The sequence below is a fragment of the Chroicocephalus ridibundus genome, chromosome 2, assembly GCF_963924245.1.
Source record: "Chroicocephalus ridibundus chromosome 2, bChrRid1.1, whole genome shotgun sequence".
Lineage (NCBI taxonomy): Eukaryota > Metazoa > Chordata > Aves > Charadriiformes > Laridae > Chroicocephalus > Chroicocephalus ridibundus.
The window spans coordinates 125,329,523-125,353,312 of NC_086285.1; the positions used below are offsets into that span (position 1 = coordinate 125,329,523).

General features: G+C 37.7%; 1 protein-coding gene across 7 annotated transcripts in view; it reads right to left on the reverse strand.

The window, feature by feature from the left end:
- The window catches only part of PCMTD1 (protein-L-isoaspartate (D-aspartate) O-methyltransferase domain containing 1), a 45,395-nt gene that overhangs the window by 9,240 nt on the left and 12,365 nt on the right, over positions 1-23,790 (reverse strand). For 2 of the 7 annotated variants that reach the window (XM_063326852.1, XM_063326850.1), the window contains 2 exons: positions 13,612-14,036; positions 9,468-9,570 (listed from right to left, as the gene is read on the reverse strand). In XM_063326852.1, the coding sequence (XP_063182922.1) occupies positions 9,468-9,570; positions 13,612-13,918 (410 nt within the window). In that variant the 5' untranslated portion in view covers positions 13,919-14,036. Of the gene's footprint in view, positions 1-5,636; positions 5,806-6,999; positions 7,128-9,467; positions 9,571-10,718; positions 11,420-13,611; positions 14,037-23,299; positions 23,429-23,790 lie in introns of those variants that run through there. The other 5 variants (XM_063326851.1, XM_063326854.1, XM_063326853.1 and 2 more) reach the window with 5 other exon arrangements.

Genomic DNA, 23,790 nt, shown 5'->3' on the forward strand with positions numbered 1-23,790 from the left:
CCGAGGAAGCAAAAATACAAAACGAAACAAAAACCCACAAAACATTCCCCAAATACAAAATACTCTATACATGAGCTGTGGATGAAAATTCAAATATAGTAAAAGCTCAAGAGAATTTCTCATTTAGCTCCACAGCTTGCAACCAGAAGGGCACAAAGCACAAATGAAGACATATAAGCAACTTCCTACTACACCTGTAAGAGTGAGGTGGACTAAGCACTAGAGACCAACTCTGCCTATAGGCACTTTAAATTGACTGGATTGTACTTCACATTATTAGCACAGTTTTGTGGAGACACAAGGCTTATGACCAGAACTATGTAACTTCAGCTAGTTTCAACCCAATTTGTCAACAGCAGGAGCTTCCTGAAAGACTAACTTCCCACAGGAAACCAAGACACTGGATGGACTAGGGTATATGCAATTCCTAAAGACATCTCTTTAGTCCCTATCAGATGAAAAACAACGGCGTCTACTGAGCTCACCTGACTGTGCAATGGTTAACAACCATCTGGCCTGCATGGGTATGTGTTGGGGCTGGCTACCCACCTGAACATAGGCAGTTCAAGAACTGCCATATGTAGCTTCCTGTTACACAGAAAGCTAAAAAAAAAAGAAGAAATGGAAGGAAAAGGTTATAAACAGTGTCCGGTCATTGCAAGATACGAGTTCAAAAGCCAACCCTCTTCATTAGTGTTGCCCACAGAACGACTGTTTCATGTGTTATAGTACAGAAAAGTGACAAAATACCAGGAATAAAGGCACACAGAGTTCCCATTTAGTAGAGAATTACAGACTTTTCAGACCTAGTTAAGCTCTGCAATAGTCAACTTTAACTCCTCCATGCTCTCATGTAAAGTAAACCTCACCAGCGATGCAAGACTCTTTCCCTGCCCCCTGAATCTTCAGCTGACTGTTTTCACAAAAAGATACATGCACCTCTCTATCAGAATAATATGTATGTTATACAATAAATGCATGTACCATTTTCTTGTATTTACATAATGCAGTAATTTGTGCTGACCAAGAGAGCCTAAAGCTTAATTTAGAGAATTCATGCTACTAACTTGCCCAAATAATTTTCAAAATAAGCAAATTCAAGTTCAGTTTTACTGAAGTATAAGAGACTCCATTATCTGACCAGGAAATTACATAGAACTGAAATACAAGGGTCTGCAAATACAGGAAATAAACGATTTTAAGAATACCTGCCAACAGTATCACAAGCTTGTTAGTCTTACAGGATGAAAGCAGTATTAACCACATTTTCACAACGGAACTTGACCTAATCAAAACTAAATTTAGTCCTAATTGTCACTATATCCAAATTTATTTTATTCTACTGCCTTTGCGATATGAAAGCAGATCAGATATTCAATTTCCTTCTGTGCTACACTAAGCTATCTTTTATTAGATTAATGACATGACTGAAAATAAATGGTTTATTGCTTTAATATTCAGTATTGACAATCACATAAGCTACCTATCAAGATCAGGCAATATTCCACTTAAATTTTTTTTCAGTTACTGATTTGAAATGGAACTAAGAAACACCAAGTGTTATTTACCATTTTTTCACCTCTAGCAAACAGCCAGGGTCACCTTACAGGTAATTATATAGGTAACATGAAAAAGACTCTTATGTTATTTCTCAATACATCCGATGCCAAAAAAGGCAAAAATAAAGTGCTGGAACATGTGGAGAAGTTTTAATCATACTAGGTTCTTCACGAGAATTACAAAAGAGCCAACAGAAATTAAGAGTTCCCACTATAGGTAACACAGCAACAGCGAATTTGTTTAAATGAGCACTTGCCATAGGATAAAGTCAAGCACACAGACCACATTTAGCAATGGTCCAAGATAATCAAGCAGTTTCGAGCACATAAAACATCTGTTGACCTCATTCTGCCCTTTCATCTTTTGCATTTTTGTAATCTGTCCCTCAAGGATGGGCGTTTCAAGTCCATCCTCAACATAGCCAGAGTACTTTTCTTCAAGCTAAATGAAAAAAATATTCTTTAGAATTTAAAGTGCATTTGTCATTGCTACAGCAACTTCAGAAAATTATCAAATAATAGATTGTTACTGCCCATGTTCTTTCAAGTAAGATTCCCCACAGGTATCAACACAATGAAGTATTAATATTGTAATAAAATGAATATCCATTTAAAAAATATTAATAGCAAAGAACTATGATTAAAGTTTGTTGCTCTTGTATCCATATCCACCAATCTACTATTTGTGTGATAGCAAGATATTAATAAAAAATAAGAGGGCATAGTACAATAACCTACCCTAACAGCTCAAGGTTGTGCATTTTTTTGTTACAAGGGGATTCATTGGTTGGTCTCACCAGAACACCCACCCACATAACCTACCCTTTAATTATTTCCAACTCTGAAGATGTATAGGATGCTTCTTGGGCTAAGCTCTTCTATCTAAACATCCTGCATTCACAAAGGTTGTAATCCTGGTGTTTCTTGAAGACGAAACTAGGTGCAAGTAGGTATGAATTATCTTTTTTTTTTTTTAAGGGGTATACATACACGATTCTTTAAAAAGAAAAGAGTTCCATGAAGTTGAGGATTAAAAAAAAAATCAAGTTATTTGAGGAAAAACAACTTTCAACGTCCACAGGCTTGTGTTTGAAGGAAACAGTAAAACATGTTACAAGATGCTTACAAAAAGCAATACTGAAGAACCACTTGAACTACTTACACCTGTTTTTTCCTAAGAGAAAAATTAATTAGTTCTTAAAACCAGCATCACTGCAGCTACATTTTACACCTCAACTACTACATTCACACCGGGACATCATCTAACAGTACTAACAACGCTCATATCTCAGCTTGCTGTTCACAGCCCTTACAGAAAGAAAACTCATTTCAGTATGAATTTAGCATACTGTTTCTCCCATCCACACTCACTTCCCTTTAGTCAGTCAACTCAAACCCTCCAAAAAGTCTGAAATGTCATTCGATACCCTCACGCTGCTTCAAGTAATTCCCCTCTAACAGGAAATTTATTTAAATTTAGGGCACAAAGGCCTACTCTTCAACTTTTAATAAATATATTAAGAAATAGCTGACAAGTTAACACTTGCCATTTGTACTACAATGACATTACATCAGAACAAAGAATTCAAAAGCACTGCAAGGCAAAGTTCACACTTAACCACAGGATTTATTCTTCTGTTTTGGAATATGTTTGTTTGTTTTTTTTTTTCCCCATGAAGAGTTATTTTAAGACACAGACTGAAAAACTACACATAATTTAATCTAGGAAGTTCTGTCTCCTTTGTCCAGTTGCATTAAAAAGACAATACTCTAAGGGCTTCCTTATGTCAAACGTAAGCATTTAGTAAATCAGTAACCTTACTCCAAGTACACCTAGAACCTGTTTAAACACTAATGCATTCACTGGAAGAAATCCTGACAAAGCTTTCAGATCATTTAAGTAAGTTTTTCAGGTTTTATACTGACATAAAACTTATCTTCTTTGAAAAACCACAGATGAAGGTCCACATGCCACCAGAACATGCAGCAGAATAATTAAATACTTTCTGATTTCTATGCCTCATTATCCTTCCTCATTTTACTCGACTGCAAAAGTGCTTTAGAACTTGTATCAATCAGATTTAAAGTTACTTCTTATATATTACAGGAAAAGGTTTTCCCAGTTGTTTCTCAATAAATACTTCCCACGATATATGCAGATGTCTATTTAAGATTAAATTACTAGCGAAGAAACTTAAACCTGCATCAATCAATATGGGAAAACAATTTTTAAAGGGTGTTAATTCTTTTCCTATTAAGTGGGACAATAGCAGGGCAAGATGGCAAGTTCTTTACACCTTTTTTGCAGTTTTGGGGTTCCCCCCTCCATTGTTCATTCCATCTTGTGTAAGTATTTTTTCAAGCTCTTTGCACTAGTCTTTGGTTCATGTATAAATGCATATTCATGGATTGCTAGCATGTTTTGTTGAAAAGTTACACACATTTTACCTATTATTGTTATTTGTGAGACCTTCTGCATGTACACTACAAACATTAGAATAAGCAGAAAGATAAAAGTATTAAATTTTTGAAACCAGAATCTATGACAACTTTTAAGTCCCTTGCATCCAATTACAATAATAGTAATTTTAATCAGCATTAGAGTACCAGCCAAAAGTGATGCTGGTAAAACTTCTATTCAGTAATGTTATCCTGAACATTTTTTCAGCTTCCAGGTAGTGCTGTAGGGACAGTAAGTGAGAAACCTGTACTTCACTTGTATTTGTCATCTCCTTTTTTTAATAAAATTGTCTTGGTTCTTCTATTATATAACCTCAGCTATCTTTTTTATAATTTTTGATGTCCTCATCAGTTTCACTGGACCAAAACACATTAACTAGTTTTGAAGAAAAATTCAAACACTGGTTCTTAAAAATACTTACGACTAATTTCATTTTCCCTTCAAAAGTGGTTTACAAAGTTTAAGCTTCATTATGTACTGTATCTAGACTTTGGTGGTAATGTGAAGTATTATATTGAAGGAATACTTTTTATCAATTCCACAGTGAATTTTAAGAAAGGGGGACAGAAATAGGACACCAAGAAAAAAATTCTGTCTCTTCAGTTTATTGTCTGAGCCCTAATACATCCATGGATAGAAGTCTGGAGAACAGCCTATCTGTTTACAGAAACAGAAGAGTATTTGTTTTCTTTTCTTACTGAAGCAGAAAAATGGTTTTATAAGTTGAAGTTGTCACTTTTTACTATGGGGTTTTGTGAAGCAACAGATTTTACAGGAACCATGCACTAAGCATTGTCATCACTAGCTTTAACCTAATACACATTCTAAAGACTATCAAAACTTGTAGCAATGAGAGATTTTCAAAGAAAGGCAGCTTCCACCATGGGATTTTTTTATTTATTCCTCAAAGTTCTTTTACGTGCAGTTCTGAGAGGGCAAGAACACATATTTGTTAAGTATCAAATACTTTAAAAATGTTGGTTTAGTTCTGTCCTAGGTAAGAGTAGATTCAGCTGTCATTTTTGGAACCTTCTGGTTTATGAGCTGTAGGATTAGAAACAGTACTTCTCTTTAATATCTCTAAATGAAAAAGGGATATTCCAGAAACCTATTTTCCTTTCCTTTTTGTTTAACATTACCTCTGGCATCGAAGAACCCCACTAGAATTCTAGTCATCCCTGTATTGTTCTGGTTAGACTAACCCTCAGCAAGAATTCATTCACCACTAAACCCCATTGTTTACACTGTTTGAAACTAAGACTAAGTTATCAGTAAGATTTATACTCAGCAAGGCACCACTGAGTTTTGGAGACAGTTTGCTTTTTCTGCTTAGATTTTTTACTGCAATCATTAACTGGCTACACAGGCAGGTAAGAGTTTTATCTCCTTTGTGTGTATACAAGGAACCTCCTGTTTCAAGTCTGCTTTAATGAAAAGAAAGTGAGCCTTCAGAGTCCTAGCAGGAGCCCTGAGTTTCGATGAAGAAAAATAAGTATTCTGGTGGAAGACTAAGCTTACTATTTTTCAATGCCAACACAACCTACTACAGGACTTCAGGAAGAAGTTTCACCCACAACAGTTATCCCAGAAGTAGTACTAGGGTTCTTGTCACTTACCATTGAAGTGGTTTCTTTTGATCCTGAGAAGGGTTGGTGATTTTCTTTCACAGCAGGGACTTCACCAGCTTACCCAGGTTTGGTTTTTGATAGGGTGCTAGAAGATGGGCAACCTAGCCTTGCCCTGTGGCTCTCTCTCCGAGCTGGATATTCTAGGTCTAGAAGTTGACTGGGAGCAGAAAAGACAACACATTCCCCTTCAATAAACAGGTGAAGCGGGGCCTGGTACTTGCACATATGTGTGTTAGATAGAGCCTTCTTACGGAATGTTTTTTTCCCCTTAATTGGCATGCACTCCCTGAACAGAAGAGAGCCTTATGCATATTTCAGACTCAGACAGAGAACTTCCTTTAGTCTATGCCTAGAATCTATGCGCCTCATCCATGACAACACTTCCAGATGCCTTCAGGTGGCACTTCTCCTTTGCTTCTATGGCAAACAGGTTGTCAAGTAAAATCAAGGCAGCAGTTTACCTCTCAGAATGAACAACTCCACCTCCATTTAGAAGAAAAATATTTTTATAGATTGGTGGGATATGGATACAGATACAAGCAATTACTGAATTATTTGTCTTTCTGAAATGCTTTTCCTCTGATGAAGAGTTGAAGAGTTCAAGAGGCCAAAACTGAGAGAAGCCCAGCTACCGGAGGTAAACAACCCTCCCCTTTAGGCAGAGAATGTGTCTCAAATCCCAGACATGCTGTTTTTACATCACTTTCAGTCTTTGGTCAAGCAGCTACCCAAATCATAGAAAAGATTTTAATTACATTTCAACAACATTCTTATCAGTAGTCAAGAAAAGAAGTTGTATTACACCAAACAACACTGGATTATTCCCCCATAAAAATGGCAAAGCAATATTCCACCTTGCTTTATCAGGCAAAAATCCCACCTAAATCATCATGACCCAGCTCCATGCAAAAGTCAGATGCAAAGCCAATGGCTTATTGCTCCAAGCAAAGGATCACCACAAAATTACAAAGTACTTATTTAGGATCTAGGTTGAAGCTCTCCAAGTACCTTCCCTTAAGGTTAAACCCCTGTTTTTTGTTTCAAAAGGAGACTGCTTAAAATATTCAGTCCAGTCTGAAGAACATTATACACTAAAGAAAGAACGCAGGGAAGCGGCAATGCAAAGTTTTACAGAATTGCCCATCCACCTAACTCCATTACAGCCAGGAAGACAGATCATGGTCTCTGTGTTCCTTCTGTGTAAGGTATTTTACCCTGTGACACACACACACACACCCACTCTGACAATTAACTTCATTCGTACCAGTCTGCCACATAAAATCTATTTTCAGACAGTAAGGACGCCTGCTAGGTATACACCAGTGTTCAACAGTAGACAGACACCGCACACCTTTTTCTTGGTTGGTCTTTCGTCCAAATACTAAGCTGACCAAATCAGTAGTTAAGTTCGGATGCCACAGTCCGCACAATTTTGGGTAAATATCTTTCACTTATAAATGAAGATGCAGGAAAATGTTACTGAAACAAGAATCAAAACCAGACTTACTGACCCAGAGCACATTACTTTAAGAGGCAGATTAAAATTCAAGACATGCTGTATAAATTCACTTGTATTAAAAAAAAGAAGAATATAGAAGGAGCCCATCACAGAAAAATCCACACAGTATCTTCATTAACTACATTAAAATATAGAGTATTTACAAAGAAAGTAGTTAGCCAGAATCAGCTAAGCAGACAAGTTACAAATCCCCCCCATGAAACACAAAATCCAAACAGCCAATCAGTATCACATCAGTTGTAGTGCAGCTATTACCAAGTAGATTTATATCAAAAAGCCCTTTCAGAGAAATATAGTTTTTGTTAGGTTGGTGAGGAGGCTGTTTCTGTAGCCATTGCTTAGTATTTTACTGTTGTGAGGAAGAGGTGGATTATTGAACAGCATACACCAAAATAATAACACACAAATGATAGTGATAAAGCTTAGATGATAGTCACCAACCTGCTGACTTTCTCCCCTCATTAGGATAACACTGTATAACTAAAGATCAATTCAACTATCATTGTAAATAGCACACAGCATTTATAACACTGTCCCCAAGCTGATATTCGCTGAATTAGGGGGAAAAATACATGTTTTTAAGAATATTTAAATCATTTCCTATCTACAATCACTTCCTTCAAACACACAGAACACTGTATACATAGAACACTGACATTCACCTATGCCAAGTTTAGCAATTATGGGTTTTTCTTCTAGTTCTTGCATGTTTTAAAGTATAAACCTCAGTGTTCTGATATTCATTTACAAAAATATCCCAATCAGATTTTGTTTTAATGATAACATTTCCTTGCTATCTCTTCACTCAATTTCTCTTAATTTCAGTACATAAACATATGACCAGACTGGAAAGACATTTCAGTCAAAACAAGCTTTTTGTATGTCTGAGTACCCACACCTACAGGAATGCAGGAACACAGGTATGCAAAGGAATTGATTAGCTCGCAGGTACATCTAACTTAATAGAACCACTAATGCAATATTAGTAACGATCATGAGTGAGCACATTTCACACACTTTTTTTTACAACAGATTATATAAAGTGCATCACAGAGTTCTAGACTGAATCCATTTTTATTTATTCTGGCTTCTGTACATGTTAACATCAGCTAACCTAAGTGCCTGTATTAAAATTAAGACAGTTGCAATAAACATGCATTTTCTCTTCCATAATTTATTCTAATGGGGGAACCTAGTACTAAAAATCATCTAGCCAACACCAGAAGTACAGAACTGAATTCAGATACAGGTAGCACTAGGATGATACTTTAAACTAAACTAACTACTCTAATTGAGCCTTCCATTACTTAGGAGCATGAGGAGGAAGGCCTGTGGTCATGCCAGAGCTCCCAAAGCTTGGGGTATGGAGAAAAGCGGATTGAGCTCCAGCCAAGATAACCAAGAACATAGCAGTTCATAGTGCACACTGCAACAATGGTAAAGGGACAGAAAGACATTTTCTCTTCTACCCACTGCGGAAGACAAGAAGCATAGGATGTGCAATTCTTAGGCTACTCCTACAATTCAAAAGTTTTTCTGCATTTCCAGAAGATACATTATCACTGCTGGAGAACTTATTGCCTGCAAGGAAACAAATCTTTACAGAGAACAGCCCTAGCTAGAACCTTGTCTACCCTTTCACAGAGGCACCAAAGATCCAGATTCTTATGGGCCAACTTAAAACTAATAATAAAAAAATTTTTGAGTACATAGAATCAATAAGGCTTAGAGCCCTGTAACCCAGAAGCATACCAGTAAAAATGAGTAGCGTATGAGCACAAAAGAATATTCTTAAATCCACCTCTTCAGGTACTAAACATGAAGATTATCAGATAAGTTTGCTCATGTATGGATCAACAGTGTAGATTACAAAAAAGTTAATACTGTAAAGAAAGATGATGTCCATTTATATAATACAAACTCACTTAATGGGTACAAATTACTCTATACATGCAGACAAAGACACCTGCATACCACACCATTCTCTTAAGTACATATGTATGCACGTATGTGCACATACATACTTGTGTGTGTGTATGTATACACACTGCCAAAACACAGGAAAAAATAAATTTATTTTTTTTTTTTAAGGATCACACAGCAGGAATACTCCCACACTTTTAAAGCATGCTTTCTTAAGCCTTAACTTACCTCATGAACTAGTGTCACAAACTGGAAGTTTTACATTTTGGTTGTGTGATGCCACTCTTCTCCCCTCTCTAAATTCAGAGCCAATGATGCACTCAGTTTAAAAAATGAAAATGTTGCTCCAAAGTGAACTAGACAAATTAGATACTTACTTATCAAAGCTATCACTGTATTTTATGAAGCTCTCCAATTTTTCCTTGGCATATTCTACCACATCTGAATGAAGCTCTATTCCATGATTTATCCCAAAAGGTCCTGTAAATAAAAACAGCATTTTGGGTTTGTTTTCTTTTTTCCCCTTTAAGCACAGCACAACTGCACAGAACAGCATTATACCTTTCATCTGTGAAAGCACTAACATTGCATAAAACACAGAAGTCTCCCAGCACCGCTAGACAGTGTCATTTTTTGCATCTGCATTGCCAATGCTTAAGAGGAAGGTAAAAGGCCAAAGAACCAATGAAAGAACAGGGACAGAACTGTGGCAAAACAATTTGCTACAGTGAATTGTCCTCATAAACATGCAGAAAAAAATTAATCTGAGTACACTTAAGTCAATCTGATCAACTTCTTTTTCAACACAGTCTTTAGTTGTAATACAGCAGTTTCAAATTATAATTTGAATTTTATTTGGAAATTTATTTGAATTATAATTAGTTTGTATTTTGGTACTTGCATTTTGAAAAGCTTTATTATGGCTAAATTTTCAGCTTTTGACAATTCAGAGACTGGGTATTATACCCCTGAGCCACACCTGCTCTTCTATTTTACAGGTTCACAAATCAGAAGTCTGCTCCTGATTTACTTATTCAATAATTTATTTCCATCTACAACACTGAAATTGACCACATTATGTTCACTTATCACAATCCCAACACTACTTTCTTGTAATCAAATCCAAGTACATTTCCAAGTCAATTTGTGTGCCAAGTCAATGCTATCTTTCAGGAACAAGAAGAAATCATGAGCCAGTATTATGAGGATTATCCACATCAGGAAGGAATCTGAATCAGATAGTCACATTTGCTGTGGGGATTCTATATTTAACATGCCCTCATAGCCCAGGGACTTTAGTCATTGGAGCATAGAATTGGAAAAGGGAGAGGAACGGGAAAGAAGGGAAAGTAAACATCAATAAGATTAGACAAAACTTCTATTTATATCCTCTACTGCATTCTAAATCTTTCTTAAATATTTAGTTCAAAAATGTTACTCCAATGAAACAAAATTCAATTTGTCTTTTCTAGGACACTGATTAACAAAATAATTATGTTATCCTAAGAAAGGTTTCATTTTACTGCAAGAAAAAACAGTATATGCTACTAAGCAATTAAGAATTGCAATTCTTAACATAGTTCAGAACATTTTCTACCAGGTCAAATAAAACCAATCCAATAGGTTACCATATGCAGTGCTCACAAGACCTCTCTGATGGCAGGCAAAAGGCAGGTAGATCATTCAAGGGATGTTCTTAGAACTTGTGACAACATGTACCTTCTGTTGACACTCATACCGCCTGTGAATTTAGTTTATTATCTATCACTTTAAAAAAAAGCATTAGCATAAGCAATCCCTTCCTAGCTGTTTAATTATTTAATGTTCCCTTGCACAATAATAGACTATGATGTTTCTTACCAGTGCAGATACAGTTCTACAGCATGCAGCAGCATCCAAGGTACATTTTCTTTAATTAAAAATTAATCACCATTCCTTTAACCTCGTAATTTAACTTAAAAGTGCACTGGCATCATCTGTCCCAAAATTCACATATACATTCCTTTCAATACTCAATTTTGAAAAGCAAAGAACTAAAAAAAACCTGTAAATGTAAGATGCTCCAACAGTTTGAAATTTAATCTATGAATGGAAGAGACCACCACACCATGAAACACCACAGTATTCACAATTTGAACAGAAATATGAGAAACATACTTTCTTCTTTCATCACGGAAGTCACAGCTGTATATTTAAGCAAAGAGTCAGCTATTCTAAAAACATGAAGCCAACTTTTTTGCTACTCTCCAAAGTCAACCGGCCTCTTTCAACATAATGAGCTAGAAATTCCACCATGTAGTCTGAACTACATTTACATTTTAACAGTATCAACCATAGCTAATTTAATCTCTATGGAGTGGTGGGTTGATTTTCTTTTTTTTAGAATGTTTCTATACTTGGTGTTTACCAGCTTCAAATTATTTGCTAATTTAATCTAGTCATTTTGATCCTGCCAACATGGCAGAAATACTAATCACTACGTTGTCAAATTGAAAGATACCCAACTACTGTCAAAAACCACATGGTTCTCTGTTACTAATTGCAGTGCGCTCACTGTAATTGGTCTAAACGTATGAGCTTTTAAAAATATATATATGGTTTATTTGTCTGAAAATTCCTTCTGTTTATTTTTCTTTGTTAAAGTAGCTGTTCCCTGGTTTAAAAAAAAAAAAAACACTAAAATAAAGAATGATTACACGTAACTAATAATTTTATCAAAGAGAGCAGAGTAAGAAAACGAATGCACACAAATTGTATTTATACCTTCCATGCCTCAGCCTAGCACTCAAACCACATTACAATACTAAGCACACTTCAGGGACTGGGTACAGCACTACAGAAATATGGAAAGTCCACTTCTGTAAGTAGCTGAGCAGTCACTGCTCCAGGCTCCTCAGCACTGCTAGAGAACTACCAGCACCTGAGCTGGCTCTGTGGCAACATCTTCAGCATAACCATGCTCCTAGGGGCTGTCAGCCAATCTCACCCTCTGTAGAAGACAAGCCTTTTCCTGTTTAATTTCTTCAACGCCACATATAATATTCTGAAAGACAGGAATTCTGCTTGATAAGGAGGTCAAACCCAGGAGCATTCAACAGCCAACCAACAGCCACTCAGAGTAGGTTAGATAGCACAGATACAAGTGCTATATACATAAGCAACAATTTCTTTTTTAAACATCACAATTAAGAATAATGAAATAAAGCTTTCCACAAGGCAGAGAAATAAATGAATACCATTACTCACTACCCTGAGTACTCATTTTGTAGAAAAAAATGCAGCAATATTTACTAATTGTTTTAATACTGAAATAGAAGTCTGAACTTAAAATATGACAGTCTAATTAAAAATACCTACTCTCAAATAGAAACAATCTTGAAAAGGACAAAGCAACATTCTACTAGAGTACTTTTTTTTTTTAACATGTGAATGAACATAATTCCTGTTTCCACAAAATACCAATAAATTCAAGAGATAGTATATTGTTATTAACAGGAAAAGACACTGCCAGAGATGCCAAATTACATTTGTTATGTACCATTAGGGGTAATTTCTATTCTTAAATCAGTAAAAACCGACAACAGAAAGTAACTAAACTAATTGAAAATTAACAAACCAACTCGTCACACTTCAGCTGTGTATGTAAGTAAATATACACACAATGCTGTATCTGTCAGCAACCAATGAAATACGAAAACTCCACGTAATACAATCAATAGGATCACATATATGAAAACTACATACGAAAATAAATGAAGTTATTTCATGTAATTAATTTTAGAAATTATTTGTTGGTACACATGCTCTGTATTCTAAATATTGTTGAAGGGGGGAGAATTTAAGCAGTTCTCTAAGGTAGGTTTTTTAATTTAGACAGCAATATTTCATTCCATCTTTTTCCCATACAGGAAATGTATCTGAAAATAGAAGAAAAACACAGTGCTAAACTCTTAAAATAATTTTTAAAACCTACAGACCTGCAGTGCTTAAACAATCTTATCAGTCTACATCCCCGAACTTTCTCACTCATAAAGTGATTATATAAATGTATTATAAAAGAATTGTTTGCAGGCTGATAAAGACTTATTTTTCAATTTTCTTCAAGAGTCATTAGCCTTTACAGTTTAGATTTTTCTTTCCATAAACTGAAAATCAAAACAGTAACCTAGAGTAAGTGCATAAACATGGTGCAAATGCAGACTAAATTTTTAGTCCTCAAAAATTGTTTATCTATGCCTTTTCATCAACAAAAGGGCTGTTTCATTTCAAATAAGAATTTCAGACTATAGAAAGGCAAGCAGGAACAACTGCCTCTCTTCCAGAACATTCCATTAAATGGTACTGAACAGCAGTGTCAGTGAACAGCTTGTAGATGACATACAATATTGTAACACCTCAAACGCTCAGTTTTAAGTATAGTACTGTAATTTTTAAAGGAGTAAAAGTAAAGTTTTACAGGATTTGTATAATCCTCTAAGAATATGCAGAAGCACTATATTAAAATAAAAATGTTCAAGTTACCTAATATTAATCCCACCATTGTACTCAAGTATCCGGTTCCACTACCCAGATTTAGAAAAGATAATCCAGGCTGAAGCTTCAGTGCTTCCATGACTTCAGAATAAATGCAAGGTGCTGACAAGTGTATGTTTCCATGCTTCCAGGCCAAGTCTTTATAAGCATTGTCCCTGTATCCTTCCAGATAATAATCACCACGATCAATTGCTCTGAAGGCTTGCTCCACACTCTCAGTGCGAATGTACTGAGCTTCTTTCAAGTTATCAATTAAGTCATCGTTGTCTTCTCCAGCACTCACAGCTCCTCCCATGATGAATTTCTATGATAATTTGATTAGTTTGCAAAACACATTAGGAGAGTTTTCCCCAAAAGTGTAAGTATGTAAAGGATTCTCAGTTCTTCTTTCAGAAGCACATCACAAACGAATCCTGGAAAATAGATATGTTTACATAACTTGAGTTTCAAAAGATAAACAAATCAAAACTATTAGAGGGTGATGAAATACTGTTAAGTATTGGACCACTTTATGAAGCAGAACTACTAAGTGTCAGCACAGATAGTATTTAATCAAAATCCTGCCCTTCAGATTTTAACTCAATCCAATGGTTTTCAGCTCAGCTTTAATATGTCAACATGGGGTATCTACATCAGCCATCAAGCTTAAGAGTTTATACTGAAAAACACTACAGTGCTAAGAACCTATCACCCCTATTACATACATTTTGGGGGACAGAAACTGTCTTTGGAGTAGCTCTAGCCCCATCCTGAGAACTAAGTGTCCAACAGCTGCTGGAGCACGTACCAACTTAGTTACATTTGAAAGGAACTGGGTTTACATGCTCTGACATCACCCCACAGTGGGAGACAAAGCCAGGGGTGTGGTGATGTCCAGGAGATGCTTCTCACAGACGTTCACTTTTGAGTTGAACCAGAATACTAGTGCAGACAAAGCCACACACTGCTCTGTTCTAGATTCAGCACAGGAAACACCTCGGAGTATCTGAGCTCCTCCTAATGCCTGCCATATTCACTAGAGGAGTACGAATTCCTTAAGTACCATGGAGTTTTCCACAGCTTGTCAGCTCTTAAGGGACCAGCAAGTTTCATGAATTCTACAGACTATATTAACTTCAAAATAACCCCTCCATATCTGTATTTTATGTACAGTTATTGCATTATTAATCACTGAACTCAAAATCCAGATGTTAACATTTCAATGTTGTGTGAACTAACACTAAACAGAACACTGGAAGAAAGGAAAACAAGGAAGTTTACTCCACCACTTCTAGATGGCTAGAGTATCCATAGTGAGCTGGTTGTTAACGTTAGTTACAGAGTCAGCTTAGCTGAAAGAAGAAGAAAAAAGACTATCATGAATCTTGGTGCATGTTCTAGGGAACCTAGTTACAGGAAAGAGAAAAAAAACACACAACAAAAAAAACCCAGACGCACTCATCCATGACTCTTTAATTGCATTGCTGAGTATTACCTTTTAAAAACATTCCACCTGCCTCTTCAAACCAGCATGTTTCACCGAGCATTCCTTTTAAAAAATATGCATGTAATCTTTTACCTGAGAATATTCCAACACAATTCAGCAAATTCCTGGTTTGTACAAGCCTATTTGTGCAAATCCACAAGTCAGGAATTCACATACACAATCCAGATGCCCAAGGTTATTTAAGTTACCAGAATGAAGCTGGTTCCTAAGCTTACATTGTGGGGATCACCACAACACAATTTTTATGGTTAAACACTTTAAATGAAGAACCTTCTTAGAAGACATATGAATCCTTTTCCACATGTTTAACAGGTCTCTATCAAAACAATACAATAAATCTTTCCATAAAACCAAATGGAAACTTCCAGAAACCACAAGCAACTTCAAGTTTGGTGGGTTCCCCCCCCCCCCATGGCAACATTAAATACTTCTGGAGTCTAAACCACCTTCCTGAAGAGTAAAACTGCAAACAGCAGATTTCTGAAGTTAAGCACTGTAACATCCTTGTGAATGCAAAAAATGTGCTCATGTGCTGGCCTGCGGTCTAATGAGTAGATACACTTTTCTGAACACCAAGCTCAGAATCAAAGGAGCACTTAGACTATCAAACATCAGTTCTGAGCAGGCATGTATAAAGATGCACATAATCCTAAATAAGGGAAAACTATGATTAAACTTTGAAATTTGCTTTGGCCTGCTATTTTCCTCTTGCTTTTAAAAAAAGTTTCTACAGTATTCAACACCAAAGTTGTACAATTCTTATCCCTCCCCTGTCTAAATGGCCACCACAAAACAGTCTTCCAACAAAGCAAATCTCATCTCTATTTGCAATTTTGACGTCAGAAGTGTTTCCTTATCCTTGCCTTGCATTAATTCACATAAAACACGAAGTCATTAATAAAGCTGAGTACCAGTGCTAAAATATACATCTAGGTTTAAACTTTCAAGCATATGAGCTCAAATTACCAGATCATACAATCACAAAGCTTCTCCTTAATTACAAACATAATTTATAGTGGGGAGAGCAAGGTCGGACTGCTGAGGGCTGCAAGAGCCGTGGTAAAATCATGGGGGGAAAATGATGACTGTTCACCACTCATCTGTGCAAGATGTAAAACATCACTGGGGCAATTACCAACCAGCAGGAAAACCTCTGGTGAAAGCAGAAAAACTGCACTTCTCAACATCCTAGTGTTCCACAGTAGAGCGAGTAGGCCTGTGCGTCTTCAATCACACAGGAATAATGCCTTTCTATTTGTGAAAAAACTAAGGGACAATTTAGACAGGAAATATGCAACTTGAGGGATGATTTATTTTAGATGAAAAATAATTTGTAAAAATATTCCAGCCCTGCTCACTTGTCTGCACTTGCAAACCTAAAGCTTCAATTACCTACTGAACCAAGTGATAGTTAACAAGTGATCTACAGTGACTAGAACAGTAGTTTTTGCCATCCCTTAACCCTGAAAAGGTCGTGACTGTCTTGAGATACGCTTGGAAATAATTTTAACTAACAAATAAATGCAAGAACTGAGTTTCTTGAAGACTAATGCAGCTGCTACACTTGAGAAGCAGAACCACCACTTACAGCCCTACCTGCAGCGTGCATTCACTACCTCGCACCAGCAGATGGAGAACTTCACCAACTATCTACACTCAACTGGTGAGCGGACAAATACACGAATGCCTCAGATAGAAAAAGGCAATCTTTCAACCTAAAATTCCTTTCAATCAAGAAAATGTCTTTACTAGTTCCACATAAAATTTCTTTCCCATAAGTAAGATTTGCTAATTTCAATATACTCACTACACTAAAACAGAGTTAACTACTGTTTTCATTATTTTGTAATTTTACATTCTTAGTATTATCTGACAGCTAAAGTTACTGCGGTATCACAAGAGTTTCTACTGATGACACCCACCGAGTGTTTCATCTGCATCACTCGTTATCACGCAGAACCTCAAAGGCAAGAACAGAAGAGGTGTGCGACGCAGAATGCCACCGTGTGAAGTAGGGGAGAAAAAAAAAAAAAAAACAACGAGAGAGCCTCCTCTCAAGAATGGGACACTTACGTAGTGGAACTGAGTGGCTAGCTGGAAGTGTGGTTGAAGGTTGTGTCTTATTCTGGATACAATGACCCTCGCTGAAAAAGGTGACATTAAATAGAGACAGTGATATTGTTTGCTTTTTAGATATCTTGCTTTTTGTTTGTTTTCATTAATCAACTGTGGTGCTCTACTCTGGCCTCTACAGCTATAGATAAGCAAAAATGCTATTCAAGTGGAAAGTATTTTTGTTAAAAAACAAAAACCACCCTAGGAAGTTAAAAAAACAGATCTTTTCATAAAAATTGACCTCTTGTGCTGCAGAGAAATTTTTTGTGATATTTTACTTCCCTCCAATGCTTTTATGTTTGTAAGCTTTTACTTTATGAAAGTAAAATTACTTGCTTCTAAGAGACAATAGATGTCTCAAGTCAGATACATTTTCTACTACTCTAAACACACAAAAGAAACCACCCCACAAGCTATTTTATCACAGCTGCAGAAAAAGGACAAGTTAGTCAAAGCTTCCTTGTGACAGCTGACCCAGGATCAAGATAAAGACAGCACAGCATACTATGATAACACTTTCTACATAGCTGTAAGTTCACAGAAAGCATCCTGTGAAGCTCACCCATACCTAAATTCAAGCGCACGCAGTTCACGCACAGCACGAGCAGCTTTCTGATGCCTATTACATTAAGAGGTACAAAAATTTCAGAAGAAAGGGCAAGGGTGCACAACAGTAGCAAAATGCAGCAGTTGCCTTTAGCTGTAAGAATCTTTGGAATACAGAAGCCAGCAGAAACTTTACTTTAGGACTTAAAATTTCAATTTAGTCTTGAAGTTCATTCATTGATTAAAACTATAATTAAAAAACTCCATTTCTCATTCCACACTACTCATGAATTTATTGTTACAAGTTGTAACACTTTATCTTGAAGTTTCTCCTCATATTTACAATAAAAATGGAATGTCAACACACTTTACAATTTCTGTAAAAATCCACACAACTGTATCACAACACCTCTGACCTGTTTCTGACCTAACCTGTAACCAATTTTACTGGTATTCCTTATCATCAATAATTTCTGATTTATTTTTTTTAAATATTGTCACAATCATTGAGCAGGTGTTCTTTGGCTATGTGAATCTAAGAGTGCTGACAATTTGAGTGCATTTTAATTCTTCACCATTTTATAAGCCATGTAAACCTGTCATTTGAGAAGTTAGTAATCAGATGTAAGTTTGGCAAGTTTTTTCTTTGCTAGCTCTCAAAAGGACACAAGTTTTCACATTTCAGAATTTTTACAAATGTATCTGCACTTCAAGTTAATTCCTCAGATGCCTAAGGACTTGCACGCTCCCTTAAATACAGATTAAATACCATGCTAGAAAGGTGTCCAGTTAATTTGACAGAAAAAACCTTGCCTTTGCTAAATCCATACAATCTCAAATATCTTACAAATTTAGTAGCTTGTAATACTGACACATCATGACTTTAGATGACTCCTTAAAAACAGAAGTTTTTTTAGCTTACTAACTTAATTCTTGGTTTTTTTTCAAAGGATGAAAAATAGAAAAGGAAATACAATAAATGGAATCAGCCATATTTCAAGTCTCCTCCTCAGAACCACTTCCACTAAAATACCAGCTTGGGGCACACCACACCACACAATCAAAATTGTGATACTTTAAACCCATAGGTGGCATACAGAATTGCTTGGTGAACCTTCCCCCTTACCCAGGAGGGGAGGAGGAGGAAGAGACAACAATAAACCACTGAGCTACTCACTGATATAGATATAGGAGTCAGTTGTAAAGTCTCCCCAAAAATAAATATTGTGTGACTGGCAATAGGAGGGAATTAGCCATGAATGCACACAAGGGCCTGAAACACTTTAGTTGATTTAAGAGTTTCAGACTCATTGCAAAGTCAGCAACAACACGCTGATCAGCATTTAGAGTTTCCCAGGCCATCAAGTGTTAGACCCAATTCTGTTCAGACTCAATTCGTGCCACTCCTGCAGCCATAATGAACTCAAGATCATGTCTTGCCTGTTCTTGTCCCGTCCATGACTCCTACAACAAAAGGACTCCATTTTAAGTTTAGCTTCCCCTTTCCTCCCAAGTATTTTAACAGTGCCGCACAAGAAGAAATTCAACTCTAAACTGCAGAGCTGAGCTTAAGATTTCAGCAGGACCTTTTGAATAAACAGAATGATTGATTGCTATCTGAAAGGACAAGAGAAATGGTAACATTAGCTTCATCAGGCAAGGGCTGGAGAAAGCCAAAATATGAACCTATGCTGGAGGTAACTGTAGTAGGCAACTACAGAAATCAGAATGAACTGTGGGACACAAAGGTATATCACGATGAAGTCTCTACATTTTTTAAACTTTTATACACATGCCTTGCTGCTAAACTACTGCTGACAGTAATAAAACACGTAAGTGCTTTGGAAAAACAGACACTACTCGAACTGCCTTCTCTTCCACAGCTATTTGCTTTGTCACTCCAAATAGCCGAGAAAGAAGGGAAACTGTTGTTTTCAGGATATATTAACACATTACTCGGTGCATTAAGGAAAACTCTACTGGAAACATTGCAAGTTTTCGAAGTCTAGACTCATCTCACTCAAAAACATTGGCTCCTAACCTACTGTTCAGTGGATTGTTTCAAGTAACTTTTCAAGTTAAACAGAAACAAGTACAAAAACAAGTACAGTCAGCCCTCCAATGTAACGCACTCCACAAAGCATACTTCAAGGTTCTTTGTAATATAGCAATGGAACAAGGAACAGATCACAGGATTAAAGTTAAGCCAAATGAATGTAAACAACTACAACTACTGACTTAACCTGAATTGCATTGACCTACTTTGGCAGAAAGTGTTTGTCAAGTCTGATGTAAGCTTAAGCCCTGATCCTCCTGGTTTGGCCTTCAACAGCTGTTTATACAAGATTCCAGGTGTGTGGCTGCTCTCACTCTTCCTCCACCCCCAGCCACCTGAACACACCAGAAAGCACACGTGGTACTGCATTTCTCTCAGAAGATGCACTGAATCTTAGGGCACTCCAAAAAAAAAAAAAGTATCAGCAGTGACAAGCACACAGGCACAGATTTTATGATCAAGTGACCTTGACCTTGGTAGTTATGCACAGGCAAAACTTTTGGACCAACCTTGATGAAAGTCTGCTGAACCCTTTTACTTTTTTTTCCCCCCTTACTTTTTATTTTTTTTTTTTTTTAAACAGAGACAGTTTACAGGAACATAAATTAAAAAATAAAAAAAAACACAGAATTTTGTTGGTTGTCCACCCAGGGGGAAAAAAAAAAACACACCAGGTTTTTTTTTCCTTCTTTGGACTAAGATACATTCCTTTCTCAGTCTATGTTTTTTTCTATACTGGATTTGGTTTTCTCATCTGAAATTCCACCTACCTTCTTCACACGATGGCAAGGACAAAATGCCGAAAGGAACATTTTCTGTGTATCAGTTCTATATGCCAGACCTGTTTTCAGGTATGCTGATAAAGACTTTAAAACTCATTACCTTTTATTACAAAGCAGAGCAAAGAATCCTACGTATTTCCTGGATGGAACTTGCAACGCACAGCTTACCACCACATCCTGACTCAGTTCTCTTTACTGTTTAAAATCTGGGCAACCAAAAAATGTTTTCAAAGCTCAGCCTCCCAGGCTTCAGAAGCAATTTCTTCTTCAAAGTCTCCCCCCTGTGACACCACATAAACATGTTCTGAATGCCTACTTGCAAACAAAGTAAGAGTTCACCATTCCCACCCGAGGTAGCTAGCAACGTAGCTTGCAACACTGGGGTGAAACCTAAAATACAGGATAGTTTCTGAAATTTCAAGGTGTAGATCTATACCCAATAAGTACTAAAGCAGCCCTATACCCTCAAAGAATACGTCCTCAGCTGTGGTCTCTATCTAAGGCTGTCCTTATGATTCTCCAATAGTTGTCACTATGGTCACCGCAGACCCAGCTTCAGCATTCACATCCTAGAATACCCTGTGGGCCACTTTCGTGCATGGTTTAAGCCCAGCCAGCAGCTCGGACTACACAACTGCGTCCTCACTGCCCCAGCTGGGATGGCAGAGAGAACTGGAAGAGTGACAAAACTTGTGGGTTGAGATACAGACAGTTAATAGGTAAAGCAAAAGCCATGCACGCAAGCACAGCAAAACAAGGAATTAATTCGCTACTTCCCATCGGCAGGCATCTCTAGGAAAGCAGGGCTCCACCACACATAACAGTTACTTGGGAAGACAAACACTGTAATTCCAAGTGTCCCCCCCTTTATATACTAAGCACAACATGACACGGCATGGAATATTCCTTTGGTCAGCTGGGGTCAGCTGTCCTGGCCACGTTGCCTCTCAGCTTTTTGTACACTCCCAGTCTACTCACTGATGGAGCAGTGTGAGAAGCAGAAAAGGCCTTGAGAGTTCAGCAACAACCGAAACCACCAGTGTGCTATCAACACTACTTCTCATCCCAAATCCAAAACGCAGCACTACATCAGCTGCTAGCAAGAAAGTTAACTCCATCCCAGCTGAAACCATGACAGCCACTGACCTTTCTTAATTATATCCTGCAAAAACTCCCTGCTGAAAGACAGGAAAGCTGTCTCACTGCCCTAGTTTACTGACTCAATCACTAGTAAAGAGCATCCGTTGGTCATCTGCACAAAATTATTTTTCCCCCCATTTCCCACCTCAAATACATGAGATCTTTGGGAGCTGCATACCTACAAATGTTTTGAATCTAGTCATTCATGTTACAAAAAGCTTTAAATTGGGACCAAGCACAGCATCATAGAATCACACAATTGTTAGGGTTGGAAGGGACATTAAAGATCATCTAGTTCCAACCCACCCTGCCATGGGCAGGGACACCTCCCACTAGATCAGGTTGCTCAGAGCCCCGTCTAGCCTGGCCTTAAAAACTTCCAGGGATGGGGCTTCCACCACCTCTCTGGGCAACCTGTGCCAGTGTCTCACCACCCTCATGGTGAAGAACTTCTTCCTAACGGCCAGTCTGAATCATCCCATCTCTAGTTTTAATCCATTCTCTCTAGTCCTACTATTACCCGACATCCTAAAAAGTCCCTCACCAGCTTTCTTGTAGGCCCCCTTAAGATACTGGTAGGCCACTATAAGGTCTCCTCAGAGCCTTCTTTTCTCCAGACTGAACAACCCCACCTCTCTCAGTCTGTCCTCATTAAGAGAGGTGCTCCAGCCCTCTGATCATCCTCGTGGCCCTTCTCTGGACACATTCCAGCATGTCCATATCTCTCTTGTAGTAGGGGCTCCAGAATTGGACGCAGTACTCCAGGTGGGGTCTCATGAGAGCGGAGTAGAGGGGGAGAATCACCTCCCTCGACCTGGTGGCCACGCTTCTCCTGATGCAGCCCAGGATACGATTGGCTTTCTGAGCTTCAAGTGCGCACTGACAGCTCATGTTGAGCCTCTCGTCTACCAGCACCCCCAAGTCCTTTTCTTCAGGGCTGCTCTCAAGCCAGTCACTGCCCAGCCTATATGGGTGCTTTGGATTGCCCCAACCCAGATGGAGGACCTTGCACTTGGTCTTGTTGAACTTCATGAGGCTGGCATGGGCCCACCTCTCCAGGCTGGCAAGGTCCCTCTGGCTGGCATCCCTTCCCTCCAGCATGTCAGCCACCCCAGACAGCTTGGTGTCATCGGCAAACTTGCTGAGGGTGCACTCTCTGCCACTGTCCATGCTGCTGATGAAGATGTTAGACAAGACCGGTCCCAGTACTGATCCTTGAGGGACTCCACTTGTCACTGGCCTCCACTTGGACATGGACCCATTGACAGCCACTCTTTGGGTGCAGCCGTCAAGCCAGTTCTTTATTCACTGAATTGTCAGTCCACCAAAGCCATCCCTTCTCTTAAAAGGATTTGTTAGTACCCAATTTCACAGTAAGTTTTAATTTAGCCATCATCTGCCATAAAATCTTTGTTAAGAAATGCTATTATTTGTAAAATGAAAAAGCCTTCATTGATGAGAGACTGACGAGACAATAAACAGCTCTGGAATACCCCTATTAGCCCATCTTTGCAAAAGTCTCATGAGATTTTAAGCACTTGACATTATTACCTGTGCAGAAGACTTTAGTCTGTCAGGCATAAAGAATTTGCCCATTACTGACAGACAGTATTAATAGCCAGTTGTTGATCAGTCCCCAGAAGCAGCTCCTCCTCATTCTGAAGCAGATGAACAGAAGTGCTGATAAGAAAATAGTCTCTTAAGTAGTCTGAAAATCACTTTCCAAAGCAGTAAGATGCCGTTAGCTAGTATCATAGGAGAACCAAAGGACCAAAATTTGTTATGCATCAGTCCAGCGACACTGTCTACAAGATTTAAAAAAAAAAATTTGTTATTTCAGTAATTTCAGAGTAGTATTAACTGCTAACAAAAGTCTGAATACCTGACTGACAGTGACAAGAATGGATGCCTACAGCAGAGTATGACGCAGCTTGAGTGGTGGAACTAGGCAGTTCCTAGCAATACTACTTCATCAGAGCAGCATGGTTATGCTTTTTTTCACAGTACACAGTGATAAGATGTTAACAAAACAACAGTTTCAG